Source organism: Rhagoletis zephyria, unplaced genomic scaffold (assembly GCF_001687245.7).
Source record: "Rhagoletis zephyria isolate East Lansing unplaced genomic scaffold, Rhagoletis_zephyria_1.1 Rzeph_scaffold_13728, whole genome shotgun sequence".
Classification (NCBI taxonomy): Eukaryota; Metazoa; Arthropoda; class Insecta; order Diptera; family Tephritidae; genus Rhagoletis; species Rhagoletis zephyria.
In genome coordinates, this window is record NW_016170799.1 from 1 (window position 1) to 15,322 (window position 15,322).

The window sequence follows — 15,322 nt, forward strand, 5'->3', positions numbered from 1 at the left end:
ACTGATGATTTGTGTCGCAAGAATCCCTGTAAGCACAATGCTGATTGCCGCAATACTTGGAATGATTATGTGTGCAGCTGTCCGAATGGTTATAAGGGCAAAAATTGTCAAGAGATCGAGTTTTGTCAACTGGTCACTTGTCCGGGCAGCAGTATATGTCAGAATCTTGACGATGGTTATGAGTGCTTGACGAACATCACTTTTAAAGGCAGTGAGAAAAATCCGTTAGCGTTCACTTACTTTGTTGAGCAACCGCCAGAGGAGCCAAAAATGCTTGTGAAACCGGTGATAGAGATTGCGTACAGAACACGTGCCGGCGGCACACTCTTCTATGTGGAGTACGGTGAGAGCTTCTTTGAAATCGGCGTAAATCAGGGACAGGTTACTGTTACCTGGAAGCTGAGTCAAGAGCCGTTTGGCGATACCAAGCGTTTCACCAAGGATACAGCCGATCCCAGCCACATGGAGCTGATGAATGAGCCAGGGTATGTTTCCAATTGTAGTTCGACTTCATTTTTGCTTACCGTGAATGTTTTTCTTCTCCTTCATTCAACAGCTGGAACCGCATTTATCTACGCGTGCAGGGCGGCAAACTCGAGGGTGGCTGGAAGGGTTGGGAAAGCATGGTCGATCCATCGCCCACCTTCTCGGCGGACATTGATCAACTTGCTTTTCAGGAGCTACTCTCTAGCGATACGCAAATCTATCTCGGCGGCATGCCCACTGATAGCCGGCAGGCGCGTGGTAGCAGCTCAGCACAGCAGGGCTCACAATTCAAGGGTTGCCTGGGTGAGGCGCGCGTAGGCGATCTTTTGCTGCCATATTTCTCCAACGCCGAGATGTATCCACGCACTGAGAACGTATCCGTACAACCGCAATCGCAATTCCGTCTCAACTCATCCAAACCCGATGAAGGTTGTGTGCTCTGCTTCAATACGGACTGTAAAAATGGCGGCTATTGTAGCTCGCCATCGGAGCAGTATGCCTGCAAGTGTCTGGCTGGCTATGAGGGGGACGATTGCTCGATCGATATTGATGAGTGCTTGACGGCAACTTGTGAGAATAACGCCACTTGCATCGATAGGGTGGCGGACTTCCAGTGTCGCTGCTTGCCCGGCTATGATGGACGTTTCTGCGAGCATAACATTGATGAGTGCGCCTCCCAGCCGTGTCATAATGGCGGCACCTGCACAGATCTCATTGCGGCTTTCCATTGCGAGTGTACGGATGACTATGCGGGCACACAGTGTGACTTGTTAAAGCAAGTGACCTGCGAAAATCTACCCTGTCGCAACGGATCGACGTGCAAGGATGGATTTAGTAAGTGATTTGGGTCAATTTTACTTCTCACATTTGTATTAACCTGATTTTACATGCCCCAATAGATGCGATCACCAGCAACAACTTCACTTGTCTTTGTATGGCCGGCTTCGAAGGACCCTACTGCGACGTGCCCTTCTGTGAGACGACACCCTGTCAGAACGGTGGCCTTTGCATACTCGCCGATCCTTTCGTAAGCTCATGTTTGCTGTGTCTTTTACTTTACTCTCAAAATATTTCTTTACCGCTCACAGACGCCGCTATGTCAGTGCAGTCTGGGCTACACCGGTCGTTTATGTGAGGAGGACATCAACGAGTGCGAGCCGAATCCATGTCTTAATAACGGCGAATGCCATGATCTCATCGGCGGCTATCTATGCAACTGCACCAATACCGGTTTCGAAGGCATCAACTGCGACATCGACATCGATGAGTGTGCATTGGATATTGAGTATTGCGGCGGATTGGGACGCTGCATCAATTTACTGGGCTCTTTCAAATGCATTTGTCAGGACAACTTCTGTGGCGCTTACTGCAATCTAACCGATCCATGCAAGAACGGAAACTCGCCATGTATGAATGGCGGTACTTGTGAGGAGGAGTGTGGCGATGAGGTAGACTACACATGCAATTGCACCACCGGTTATGAGGGCAAGGACTGCGCGTTGGTGGTGAGTATAATAAGCGAACGGGGGGAAAAAATTACATCAGTTGCTAATTAAATTTTAAATTTATGCGCGCAGATGGCCGCCAAAGATGACGGTCCCTCCACCGCCGANAGTCGGTTATGAGGGCAAGGACTGCGCGTTGGTGGTGAGTATAATAAGCGAACGGGGGGAAAAAAATTTAATCAGTTGCTAATGAAATTTTTAATTTATGCGCGCAGATGGCCGCCAAAGATGACGGTCCCTCCACCGCCGACATTGCCATCATCGTGATACCCGTTGTGGTGGTGCTGCTGCTTATTGGTGCTGCGCTGTTGGGCACCTTCCTAGTTATGGCGCGTAATAAGCGTGCGACGCGCGGCACTTACAGTCCCAGTGCGCAAGAGTACTGCAATCCGCGACTGGAGATGGACAATGTGCTTAAACCGCCACCAGAGGAGAGGCTCATTTAGTTGCAGTAACTGGCCGATTTTGGAAATTTCTATGAGGGAGACAAGATATGTTGTTAATTTCTTTTTTTTTTAACTACAAATTAGTTAATGTTGTCTGGAGACGTGCGAAATCAAAAAGCGAAGAAAACTAGAAAGAAAATATCTTTGTGTAGACTTATTTAAATGTGTTTATCCGCCCATTAATTGTAGTTATAGTCAATAATTAAGCTTTTACGTTTAAATAATTTGAGAGGAGCGCATAAAAGTTGAGATGAAAATGCATCGGCGGGTCGAAAAATTGGGCGCGCGAGTCAATCAATTATGCTCGAGAGTACAAAAAGTGAGTGGATCAAAGAAAATATTTGAAATTTTAGATGATCGCGAACCAAAAACTTCGTTAAAAAGCAGAAAAAAATCTCTTAGCAAAGACGAAATTTACTCAAACTAATGAAAGGGTGGAGGAAGATGCGTCAGCGAGTCGAAAAAGTGCGCGCGTGTATTGAAAATGTATGCTCGCGTGTCTAAAACTNGTTGAGATGAAAATGCGTCGGCGGGTCGAAAACTTGGGCGCGCGAGTCAATCAATTATGCTCGAGAGTACAAAAAGTGAGTGGATCAAAGAAAATATTTGAAATTTTAGATGATCGCGAACCAAACACTTCGTTAAAAAGCAGAAAAAAGTCTCTTAGCAAAGACGAAATTTACTCAAACTAATGAAAGGGTGGAGGAAGATGCGTCAGCGAGTCGAAAAAGTGCGCGCGTGTATTGAAAATGTATGCTCGCGTGTCTAAAACTACAGTCATTTCTCAAAAATTATGATTGCCCACAGTTTCCCATGAATTTGACAAAAAAATAAATAAATGTACTAGGAAGTGTGAAACCATTTCAAAAAAAAAAAAAAATTATTAAGAGCGATCAAACACTAAAATAAGCTGCAGCCGATTTTGTGAAACATATTCGAACGCTGATATACTTAAATAAGAAATGAATAATTTTGTTAATAAGTTTAATGATAAAACAGCAATATTTATATTCATATGTACGTAGTAGATACTGCAGTAAGTATGATATTTTTCGACGACGAATGTATCTAGGTATATATGTAGATACTCATGTGCTCAGTAGAATCGCAGCATAGATACTTACATATTTCAAAATATTTACTATTTTATTTTATTTGTACTTTTTTTATTTGCTAGTTATATAGTTATAAGGTTTAAAACCTCAGTATTGNGCAGTCGTTTGTCAAAAATTATGATTGCTCGCAGTTTCCCACGAAGTTGACAAAAAAAATATTGCAAGTCGAAGATTAAAAAAAAAAACTCCCGCACGTATTTTTGAAAAGTATTTCATACACTTGCTCATAAAAATAATTGAATATTTCTTAAGACTTTAATACATGTACTAAGAAGATTGAAACCGTTAAAAAAAATTTATTAAGAGCGATTAAACACTAAAATAAGCCGCAGCCGATTTTGTGAAACATATTCGAACGCTGATATACTTAAATAAGAAATGAATAAGTTTAATGATAAAACAGCAATATTTATATTCATATGTACGTAGTAGATACTGCAGTAAGTATGATATTTTTCGACGACGAATGTATGTAGGTATGTATGTAGATACTCATGTGCTCAGTAGAACCGCAGCATAGATACTTACATATTTCAAAATATTTACTATTTTATTTTATTTGTACTTTTTTTTATTTGCTAGTTATATAGTTATAAGGTTTAAAACCTCAGTATTGTGCTTTAAGGCCAAGCGAGCAATAAATTTACTGACAAGAATTTAATAGTAGATAAATTAAATTACGAAAACATATTAAATTAAATACATAATTCAATTGTTACTACCAATCAATTCGAATCCATATGGACCTGGACTTCCAAAATTATTTACTTATACAAACACATACACACATTTATACAAATATCTGTACATACTTACATATCGAAAATTTGACAATTAAGTATAGAAAATTTATTAAAACAAAAGTGCACTTATAAAAGTTAAAGCTAAATTTACTATTTCGTATATTAAAAAGGTTTAGATAAGAAAACATTTCATAGTACTAAATAATAAACGAAAAAATTCAAATTTTCTATACAAATATGTGCAACTTTCGCCTTATTGCGTGGCCTTATTTTAAATAAGTATAACGTTAATAAATTCATATTTCAATTTGCAAATATTTAAAAGTTAAAGTTATTTAAATTTTTTTATGAAAACATACGTATATTTATATATTATGCTATACTATATACGCGTATACAAACACACATATATATACATTAATTAATACAAGCGTAATTTAACTTAGAGACTGTATTATATAAAATCGACTAATTTATATGTAATATTAATAAAGACCTTTGAAAATTANGCGTGGCCTTATTTTAAATAAGTATAACGTTAATAAATTCATATTTCAATTTGCAAATATTTAAAAGTTAAAGTTATTTAAATTTTTTTATGAAAACATACGTATATTTATATATTATGCTATACTATATATGCGTATACAAACATACATATATACATTAATTAATACAAGCGTAATTTAACTTAGAGACTGTATTATATAAAATCGACTAATTTATATGTAATATTAATAAAGACCTTTGAAAATTAAAAAGTGTGCTTTTTTTTGTGCCAACTGAACCGATTGGAAATGCCGGCTTTTTCCTCCGTACGACATTACCGTAGCAGAGAAGTCGCTGTATTTCAATTTGTTGCTCTATGACTATGTCGTTGTGTCATAGAAGCTCTGTCATGTCCCAGAGTGATAACTGGGGAACTAATTTTTAGTACCCCAAAAATCTATAAAAACTAATTTCATAGTTGGTTTGGGCCAAGACCAAAAACCTTCGCCAATTGGCAGGCCCATCCGCACTTGGTCCGTCTAGTTTGTTCGTGGGCGCCTTTCGGTGTCCACCCAGGGTGCCTAATCGAAGTATCTTTTCAGCGCCATCGCTGTATTTGTATGCGCTTGACTATGTCCATGTCGTTAAAAAGCTCGTAGAGTTCGTCATTCCGTCATCTTGTTTGATACACGTCGCCCACACGAACAGAGCCATAGATCTTGCGTAGAATAGTTCTCTCAAAAGTCCACAAAAAATTCTAATCTTTGTTCGACTTTGCCCACGTTTCTGCATAATGAGAGATTTGTAGAGCGTAATTTTTTTTTTTCGTCGAGAAAGAGCTCTGCTCCTTAATTGCCTTCCGAGTAGCATCTATTGGCAAGAGTTATTAATCACAGTCCTTGCTTTATATGCGAGGGGAGCGGGTCCCAAGCGCAGCGCACAACCATTGCAGGGATGAGTGGTTTTTCAGCCGAACATACGTTTATAAAGCGAGCCGCTTGCTCTAAGACAGACGCCCGCTTGCAGCCGCACCTACTGGTTAACATAGCTGCAGACTTCAGTGCACCCTAAAACCGAATAGTTAAGTGGGAGTAGTGGCCCCACCCGAAGCGCCGTCTCTTTCTACCGTGGCCCAAAGCATTACTCAGATTATTTATGGGTTTCTCACATTGCCCAGACTGCGCTAACGAGGGCGCAAGAGTTGAGATTGAGTGTAGCAGTGCAATTGTAACTGCTTACCCAGAAGAACGACTATACAAAATTTTTACTTTGAGTATTTTCTTCTTTCGAGTTTTAACTCATAAAATCTTACTCCCTATAGTTGTAGTAACATTGAAGCTATGAACACGAAATCTTTGCACTTTCTTCACTTGTAATGAACAGCCAGGTTGCAGTGAAAATCATCAGCTTCGGGGCAATGTAATTTATAGTTTCCTTGCAACTGAATGTTCAGATAAGAGGTTTGAGCTATTTACTTATCAATCAATCTTTCGTTCAGCGTCTCCTACAGATCCATCATTTGTCAGAACCGCTTTAAGGCGTGCGATTTCAGCAGGCAGTTTCCCGTTAGATGATCAAACAGTAGCGTAGCATCTTCCCTCTTGAGGGATGGTAGAAACTTTACGAACCTTATGTCATACGGTCTGGACACTTTGCAGTCTTGTTTTTTGATTCACACCTTCTGCGCTTTCGGGATCATGGACAGTTCGAGCTTCCATTAAATCGGCACTTCCTCTATCAGCAATGTTTCTGACAGAGCACCTTATTTGGCAAGCCTATCGTCATTTCCGTTACTCGTGACACCAGTGTGCCCTGGAACCCAGTACAGATGAGCGCCTGTGCCAGTAATTAGCACATATCCCGCACCCTGACACACTTACTGGCGAAGAGCTATGCGATAAAAGAGCCTTTATTGTATCTTGACTTTCGATATGGAGATTCNTCTTGCAGCTTAATGTTCAGATAAGAGGTTTGAGCTATTTACTTATCAATCAATCTTTCGTTCAGCGTCTCCTACAGATCCATCATTTGTCAGAGCCGCTTTAAAGGCCTGCGATTTCAGCAGGCAATGTCATGTTAGATGATCAAACAGTAGCGTAGCATCTTCCCTCTTGAGGGATGGTAGAAACTTTACGAGCCTTATGTCATACGATCTGTACATAATAGTGGACAGCTTGCAGTCTTGTTTTTTGGTTCACACCTTCTGTGCTTTCGGTATTATGGACAGTTCGAGCTTCCATTTAATCGCTTGAAGAGAAATCGGCACCTCCTCTATCAGCATTGTTTCTGACAGAGCACCTTATTTGGCAACCCTCTCGGCATTTTCGTTACTCGTGACACCAGTGTGCCCTGGAACCCAGTACAGATGAGCGCCTGTGCCAGTACTTAACACATATCCCGCACCCTGACACACTTGCTGGCGAAGAGTTATGCGATAAAAGAGCCTTTATTGTATCTTGACTTTCGATATGGAGATTCACCGGTTCAAGCAGTTTAAAGGATTTGTTAAGCGCAGACGACTGCTGATCCAACGCCTTTCTCCATCCTCGACCGTCCGCATAGACACTCATCGAGCCGTAAGCCGTCATGTTAGCCCTCGATCTCCATAGTTCAGGGTTCGGCTTGCAGAGCAGGTCCGGAATCATGTAGTCAATCCGTCTAGGCAAAGTTGACGCTATACTACTGTGCCCTTAGGCACTGCGCACGAGCTACCCCGTAGCATTGAGCCTGTTGGCACAGTTTTGGCCGCTATATTCTTAAACGATAAGTCCGACGGCAATAGATGCAACAAAATATATATAAAGTGCTACCGTCGGTGTAGTGCTAAATGGTTCTGTCATGCCGATCATTGATAGCCTAAATACACTCTCTATTCTTTAAAGAAATGTTGTCTTCTACATTGCTATCTACCCAACGAATAACCAGTGGAACAGTATCGGCCTTACTACCGACGTGACGATCCAGTAAGAAANTAGTGTTTTCTTCTACATTGCTATCTACCCAACGAATAACCAGTGGAACAGTATCGGCCTTAAGAAAGAGAAGGCGATAAGCCCCAGTTACAGTCCAGCTTAGAAAGCAACTGAGGTCTTCTCGCCCTCTGAGGCGTCACGAAAGTTACTGTCAAGTATTGTTTCCAGATACTTGGTGATTTGCTTCGGCTGGAGGGTCACACCAACCAGCTTAGGCTTAGGCCAATTCGGAACCTTTTACTTCCGGGTGAAGAGTACCGGATCTTCTTTGGTTATCTTAAGATGTATTTTCAGTAGTACTTGACTCATAAATGAGCTGTTACGGACATACACTTCCTACTTACTATGACAGGANAAATGTTGTCTTCTACATTGCTATCTACCCAACGAATAACCAGTGGAACAGTATCGGCCTTACTACCGACGTGACGATCCAGTAAGAAAGAGAAGGCGATAAGCCCCAGTTACAGTCCAGCTTAGAAATCCACTGAGGTCTTCTCGCCCTCTGAGGCGTCACGAAAGTTACTGTCAAGTATTGTTTTCAGATACTTGGTGATTTGCTTCGGCTGGAGGGTCACACCAACCAGCTTAGGCTTAGGCCAATTCGGAACCTTTTACATCCGGGTGAAGAGTACCAGATCTTCTTTGGTTATCCTAAGATGTACTTCCAGTAGTACTTGGCTCATAAATGAGCTGTTACGGACATACACTTCCTACTTACTATGACAGGAATATTCTACGCTTATGCAGTAAGCTTGGCAGGTCCTCCATCCATTTTCTTTAGTATCCTCTTTACCGCCAGCGGCCACAGGAGCGGCGATAATACGGCTTATGTGGCAGACCCCATTGCTCCGAAATACTTCTGCAACTCAAAAGACTGCTTATCCAGTTCAAGGTTGTGCGGTGAACCCCTACCATCGTCATTCTGTCTTCTACGTCCCAACGAGAATTATCCATACTCTAAAGCCGCCTCTAATCGAAACATTTTTTTAGGTCGTTATTGATCGATCTTCTCTTCGTGTAAGCATGTTGTGTCTTTGTGAGCATTATACGTCTATCAACACCTGGAAAGTCTTTTGAAGAAACGATATTAGGCGGATGGGAGAGAAGCCTCGTTGTCCTCCAAGACGTTGACTCAATCAAGATCTGGCCTGTCATTTCTGACCTTCTGTCATTTCCGTGTAACTTCGCTTCACTTCACTTCTCGAAATAAACCAATTTAATTTTTCATAGCACTCTGTAAACAGGTATTAAGTTGTTGGGGGATGTTATGTTATGGCAATTTCGTTTCTACAAAAAATGTTGCCTTCTCATCGCCCTCTTCTTAGTGGCATTAAACAAGATCTGAACTGAATTTGTTAAAAAAATTGGGACTGTGAGCAACAAGAAAGGCAGGAAAAAATAATTTGTCATTTTTATGCCTAACAACACAGATGCATAAGCTTATGTATATACATATGTACATTAGGATGGCCCAAAAATGCATGTGGAAAAAAAGTAAAGGCATAAGTTTAATGCTCTCACCCCCTATGACTGTTCTNGGTCGTTATTGATCGATCTTCTCTTCGTGTAAGCATGTTGTGTCTTTGTGAGCATTATACGTCTATCAACACCTGGAAAGTCTTTTGAAGAAACGATATTAGGCGGATAAGAGAGAAGCCTCGCTGTCCTCCAAGACGTTGACTCAATCAAAATCTGGCCTGTCATTTCTGACCTTCTGTCATTTCCGTGTAACTTCGCTTCACTTCACTTCTCGAAATAAACCAATTTAATTTTTCATAGCACTCTGTAAACAGGTATTAAGTTGTTGGGGGATGTTATGTTATGGCAATTTCGTTTCTACAAAAAATGTTGCCTTCTCATCGCCCTCTTCTTAGTGGCATTAAACAAGATCTGAACTGAATTTGTTAAAAAAATTGGGACTGTGAGCAACAAGAAAGGCAGGAAAAAATAATTTGTCATTTTTATGCCTAACAACACAGATGCATAAGCTTATGTATATACATATGTACATTAGGATGGCCCAAAAATGCATGTGGAAAAAAAGTAAAGGCATAAGTTTAATGCTCTCACCCCCTATGACTGTTCTATATCGGAAAAGTATACCCCTGTTTTTTTTATTTATTTCGAAATCAAAAAATATTTAAAGGTCTCTCAAAGCCCTATGGGAAAAACATACAATTTTTCGTAGAAATAAAATAGAATCCTTGAAAAAAATTTTCGTTGGATCGAAAAACTCTGTTTCTTTTCAAAAGACTAGTACCCAACTGTTTACCAATTTTTAATACTTACGATTTTTTATACATGTCACTATTGAATTTTTTGTAGTTGTATATATATATATATAACAAAAAATCACTAATAAAAAATGGCCAAATAAACAATTGGGTATTAATGTTGGAAGTTTTTTGAAGAAAGACTGAGTTTTCCGATCGAAAAAATTTTGATTTTGAAGAGTTCTACACCATTTCCTTGGAAAATTCAGACTTTACTTTTTTTCAGTCACTCTAATGTACATATTGCATACAGAAAATATGTACATACATATGAATGTATTTACACTTGCAAATACGTTTGTATGTATATTAGACTGCACCAAAATATTTCGGAAAAATATTAAGATTTAAGCGAGCTGGACCGATTTGAAAATACCTCGAAAAATTAAGTTTGAAAAAAGTTTGAAAATAGTAAAAAAACAGCATCAAAAATCTCATTATTACGATTCAGTTGGAAAGGTTTTTAAATATTTTTATGCAAATTTTTTAAGCCTAATCTGTTTTGTCATCTGAGTGAACTTTTTTCAAAAATTTCTTTCAGAAACTATTTTTATTCATAAAAAACTCCATTTTTGGAGGTATTTTCAAATCGGTCCAGTTCGCTTAAATCTTAATATTTTCCCGAAATATTTTGGTGGACGTCTTAGATTATAATAGATTTTATAATTCCAATGGAAAAACAGTACCGATTTTTTTATTTTTTTTTTATGGAGAGTGATGCAGTCTATTGTATATGTATAAGTAGGCCAATAAAACATGATAGGACACGTGAAAAATTTTAACAAATACAAGAAATACTAACTGTACATACATACAAATATGTACATACATACATATGTATGTATGTAACTATCCGCTATGAATTTTGAAGATCATAAATACCTTGTAATTTTAGTAAATCTTTTCATAATCGTTTTTATTATTACTACTTTAATAATTCTGCTATAAATTTAATAAAGTGCTTTAAACATTAAACACAACTAACTGAACAACTGAATAAAACATTTGTGGATCAAGAAAGCAGAGGTAGGTGTGCATATTTCATTTTTATGAATGACATTTTTGATTCTTACGTAATGAATTGAAGGGTTTTTGTTGTTGTTACAGCAGCGTTGTTAGTTGGTTGTTTTATTCATCTTCCCTATCTGACAGAGAAACCATAGTATATCCTTACGTTAAGTGATAATGCGATTTTGTCCGATCCATCAAGACTCAACAAGAACAGTTTGGACAGCATCATGCTGCCGCTTGTTCGTGTAGTATTGTTCATCAGAAGTTATTAGGAGACACCCAGTCACGGTTCAAAGGGCCGACGGTTCACATACATATGTATGTATGTAACGAGCAGGATCTAGTTATCCTTTTTCCAAAGGCTGCCGATGAACGAATTGTGGGTCTTTTTTCTGCTTCTGAGTCTATTTCGCACCGATCAGACGATATCGAACGTGCCACCTAGCATCTTTTGCTGGCTGAATCTATCAATTTCTTCATTTAGGTCGAGTCTTACTTTCTACGACCAGGCTTTTGACTTAGCGTCAGATATTTGTAGGTTGCGCGTAGTGAAATATTTGGCAAGATTGCCGAGCTAGCGTCTATTCTTAAAACTTAGAGAGATTCACCCTGAGCTAATAATATGGCAAAGGGTGGTGATCAATTATTCGCCGTTTTTCTAAAACCGGTTTTCGTGTGATTCGAAAAGTTGCAATTTGAAAAACAGTTCCAACTTTCAAATTAAGAAAAAGCAGGAAACCCCCGTTTTATTTTACATAGGCTTCATACATTGATAGTGCTTATGGTGGTATACAGGCCGATTCTGGGAGTTTTCTCTTTTCCCTTACCTCCTATCATGAAAAAAAATCCCTGAGGATTTTTTATATTAAATGGCGGAGTTGAGCTCTCAAAAGAGTGTCGAACAGCTTTTTCGAAACTCGAATTTGCTCCCCAAGTTTTCGGGGAAAATGCTATTAATTAATTATTGGAGGATTTCTTTCTCGGGAGAAACAAATTCCCAGGGAACAAACTCCCCGGGAATATTAAGAATTGGACTGATAAAGTCTTGACCAAAAATTACAATAAAACTATGAACAGTAAATAAACCTTTTATTTAGAAAAGAGCAACACAAAGTAGGTGCAAAGTTTTTTTTTGGATCAAAAGTAAAACAATTAAAAAGCAATGAAAAAAGCACGGTTGGTCTTATTTGAATTATTAAATTATTCCTGATTCGGTCTGGCCGCTTTAGCCGAGTGCTTAGATGTGTCTACTGACACTCGGGAGGCCCATAGTTCAATTTCTGTTAGCAGCAATATAAAAAAAATATTTTTTTTTCAAATAGCAGTCGCCCCTCGGAAGACATTGGCAAAACCTCGAGTGTACTTCTACCATAAAAAAGCTTCTTCGGAGGTGGAGTTAAATTGTAGATCTCTCCATTTGAGTCCCAACATCAACAAGCAGAAAACGATTTGAAGCTTCTCCTCCTTCGGCAAAACATGCAGAAAACGTTTAAGCACAAAACATTGATTTATTGGAATCAAACATGACATACCACTTCCATCCCCAAATAATCTAGCATATAATTTTAAAAATATTTAGGGGTTTCAATTAAACTCGAAAAAGCCTTGGAAACTGCGAAAAGCTCAAAACTTTTATTGGGACGTCCAGTTATGTATGAAATGAAAAAAACCCGTTTGTTCGATAATAAAACCCGGTTTATTCGATATTCGAAAAATTTAGATTTGGCCCTAAGTCCAGATGCATTTAGGGTATTGAGTATCTACATAAGTAGAATATAATACGCGAAGGGATTTTTTGTCCAGGACAAAAGATCTATACCGATCGCCCGATTTTCAGAAATGAGGTGTCAAAGTTATAAGCGCTTAGTCTGTGGATGTATGAACTGGTTTTAGTTTTGGAATAGAGTTGCCACCTATTAAACATTCAACTTAAATTATCCGCACCGTTCGTTCGATCTTCTGAAATGAGGTGTCAAATTAAAGCCTTGGTCCGTAGATGTACAATTAGGTTTTCCTTTTTTTGAAAGGAGTTGCCACCTTTTAAAAAATTATATTCAAATTATTTAAATATTAAATCATATATTACAAAATGGGTATCAATCGAAATGATTTGAAAAGCTTTGTTTCTTAGCTGAACAATGTGAGGGTTACCACCTGTTTAAAAAATCAAATTCAATTTGAACCAAGGGAATTAGGTAAGAGAAATTTGTACGCATGGGTGCCAAACGAAAGGGGTTGAAGAAAGTAGTAGTATTTTGAACAGGGTTGCCATCTGCTTGAAATGTTGAATTTAGTTTACTTATACACAAGTTATATGAAATATCAAAGAATGGATGTCAAGCGAAGGAGCAATAAGAAATCTTAAGTTTGAATACAAGTAATAATTTTGAGGTATTGGAAGAGGGTTACCACCTATTTAAAATTTAAATTCAAATTACTTAATAAGGTAAAAATCTAATTCCACTTAATTTATCAGTTAATTAAGTCAACATTTTTCCATGATGGAAAATTTGATACAGTTCAACAGACAACTTAAACTTTACGGAACTGCATCTTTAAACGAACGAAACTGCATCAATATTGTCATATGCTAACTCCTTCCGATTAACATATATGTTCATAGTGAAAATGAATTCATATTTTGTCCTAGTGATCGGTACATCCATGATAAAAATATACCTTATAAATATTTTTATCATGGGTACATCTATGAAATTTTTACACAACATTTTTGTGGAGTATGAAACTTTTCTAAAAAGGAACGATATGTATGAGTGCCAAAGTAAATTTTGGGAATCTCTAGGGCAATTCATCTAAACGCGTACATGCCTCGTAACAACGTAAACCTCATAAACTTGCTTTATTTTGTATGCGAAACCGGTTTATTTACGGGTTTTACACAGTTACGAGGCATTTACGCGTCTAAAGTGTAAACAGAATCAAATATCTTTTAGATTTGTAATGAATTAAATATTGTTGAGTAAAATTTTAAAATTTCTTAAAATTACTTGGAATGCGATAACAAGAAAAAAAGCACCCATTTTCTGATTTATAACTTTATTACATTTTTTGTTTGCATTTATAATTACTTGATAAGCCGTAAAATTCAAAAAAACGGTTACTATTCTATGTATTTTTCAAGAAATCACTGCAAACACTATTTCGATATCATTTTGTATAGTTATATATAGTTTACAATATATGTATGTATGCTGTTGATTTATTATTATGCGAGAATTTTTATTTTGTTTAATTATTTAAAATTTTTTATATTTTTGTTTTTGTTCCCCTTTTTCATTTGTATTTACGTAAAGCATGACTACGTGGCAATAATTTTTATAATTTTAGTTGTAAATATAAATAAATTTGCATTGTAGCAATGACATTCACATCCAAAATTTAAATATATTTACTAAATCTGTACGTTAGAAGCGAATATAGAACCCAGCAATGGGTTGGTTTTAAACAACCGATGCGACCCATTTAAATTTGTTGCTGCTCTGTACTTCATGATGATAGAAGCTGCACTCCAATTTATTAATGCAGTTTTTGCCAAAGCGACATGCTTTGGGATGATAGAAGGTGCAGCCCACCTTGGTGCATGTAGGATAGTATTTGCACATGGTGTTGGCGGCAGCTGTGGCTGAAATCGATTTGTAATTCTGCACAGGCACGACATGGGAAGCTATGGAAATTGTGAAAAATTAATTAAATATTAATAAATTATCAGAGAATTAAACAAATTGAAGCTAGATTCATCACTTACATAAGGGCGGCGCTTGCGGCACCAGCTGCGCCGGATCACGCGGCCCACTGTGTGCATAGTTACAGTCAAGATTCGTGCAGGCGAGATCGTACTTGCAGTGCGGATGCGAGTATAGACATTTATCTGCATATTTGCAATTGGGGAAACTCTTGCATGGCGCCGTCGGATGATAATAATCACAAAATTGTTTGGTGCAAGTCGGGTGATATTTACAGCGTTCCTTTGTTTTCATAACACGCACTGCTGCTGAGTCTAATGTGACGGAGCTCACTGTAATGAAGTAGAAATATATATTAATGTTTAGTCGACTATAACAACAACCCATAATTCAATTATAATAATTGAAGCATGACTACAACCAGCTAAGAATTATTTTATTAAATAAAGATCAATACTCACATGACGGTATGTTGTCATACTTCTTCGCTTCCATATTGCGCGTTGAGATCTTGCGGCGCTCCTCGCCACTATGGCGATCAGCCGAGTAATCACGCGATGCAGCACGTTCATGAT

At 38.1% G+C, this 15,322-nt stretch overlaps 2 protein-coding genes and 1 long non-coding RNA gene across 3 annotated transcripts; 1 reads left to right on the top strand and 2 right to left on the bottom strand.

Annotated features, from left to right (window-relative positions):
* The first annotated feature begins 6 nt into the window (after positions 1 to 6).
* Positions 7 to 2,786, top strand: LOC108378274 (protein crumbs-like). The gene is made up of 5 exons (XM_017634563.1): positions 7 to 485; positions 557 to 1,320; positions 1,386 to 1,513; positions 1,575 to 1,991; positions 2,207 to 2,786. Exons 1-5 carry the CDS (start codon positions 271 to 273, stop codon positions 2,435 to 2,437), a joined length of 1,755 nt encoding a protein of 584 aa, XP_017490052.1. The 5' UTR covers positions 7 to 270; the 3' UTR covers positions 2,438 to 2,786.
* Positions 2,787 to 3,270: 484 nt separating this feature from the next.
* LOC108378275 (uncharacterized) lies at positions 3,271 to 4,785 on the bottom strand. Its single transcript, XR_001849400.1, has 2 exons — positions 4,159 to 4,785; positions 3,271 to 3,638 (listed from the first exon to the last, which is right to left on the bottom strand). It is a non-coding gene; the product is annotated as an uncharacterized LOC108378275 (long non-coding RNA).
* Positions 4,786 to 14,089: 9,304 nt separating this feature from the next.
* Positions 14,090 to 15,316, bottom strand: LOC108378273 (zinc finger CCCH domain-containing protein 14-like). Its single transcript, XM_017634562.1, has 3 exons — positions 15,209 to 15,316; positions 14,810 to 15,079; positions 14,090 to 14,728 (listed from the first exon to the last, which is right to left on the bottom strand). The coding sequence occupies exons 1-3, from the start codon at positions 15,240 to 15,242 to the stop codon at positions 14,505 to 14,507; spliced, it is 528 nt and encodes a 175-aa protein (XP_017490051.1). The 5' UTR covers positions 15,243 to 15,316; the 3' UTR covers positions 14,090 to 14,504.
* Between the last annotated feature and the right edge of the window lie 6 nt (positions 15,317 to 15,322).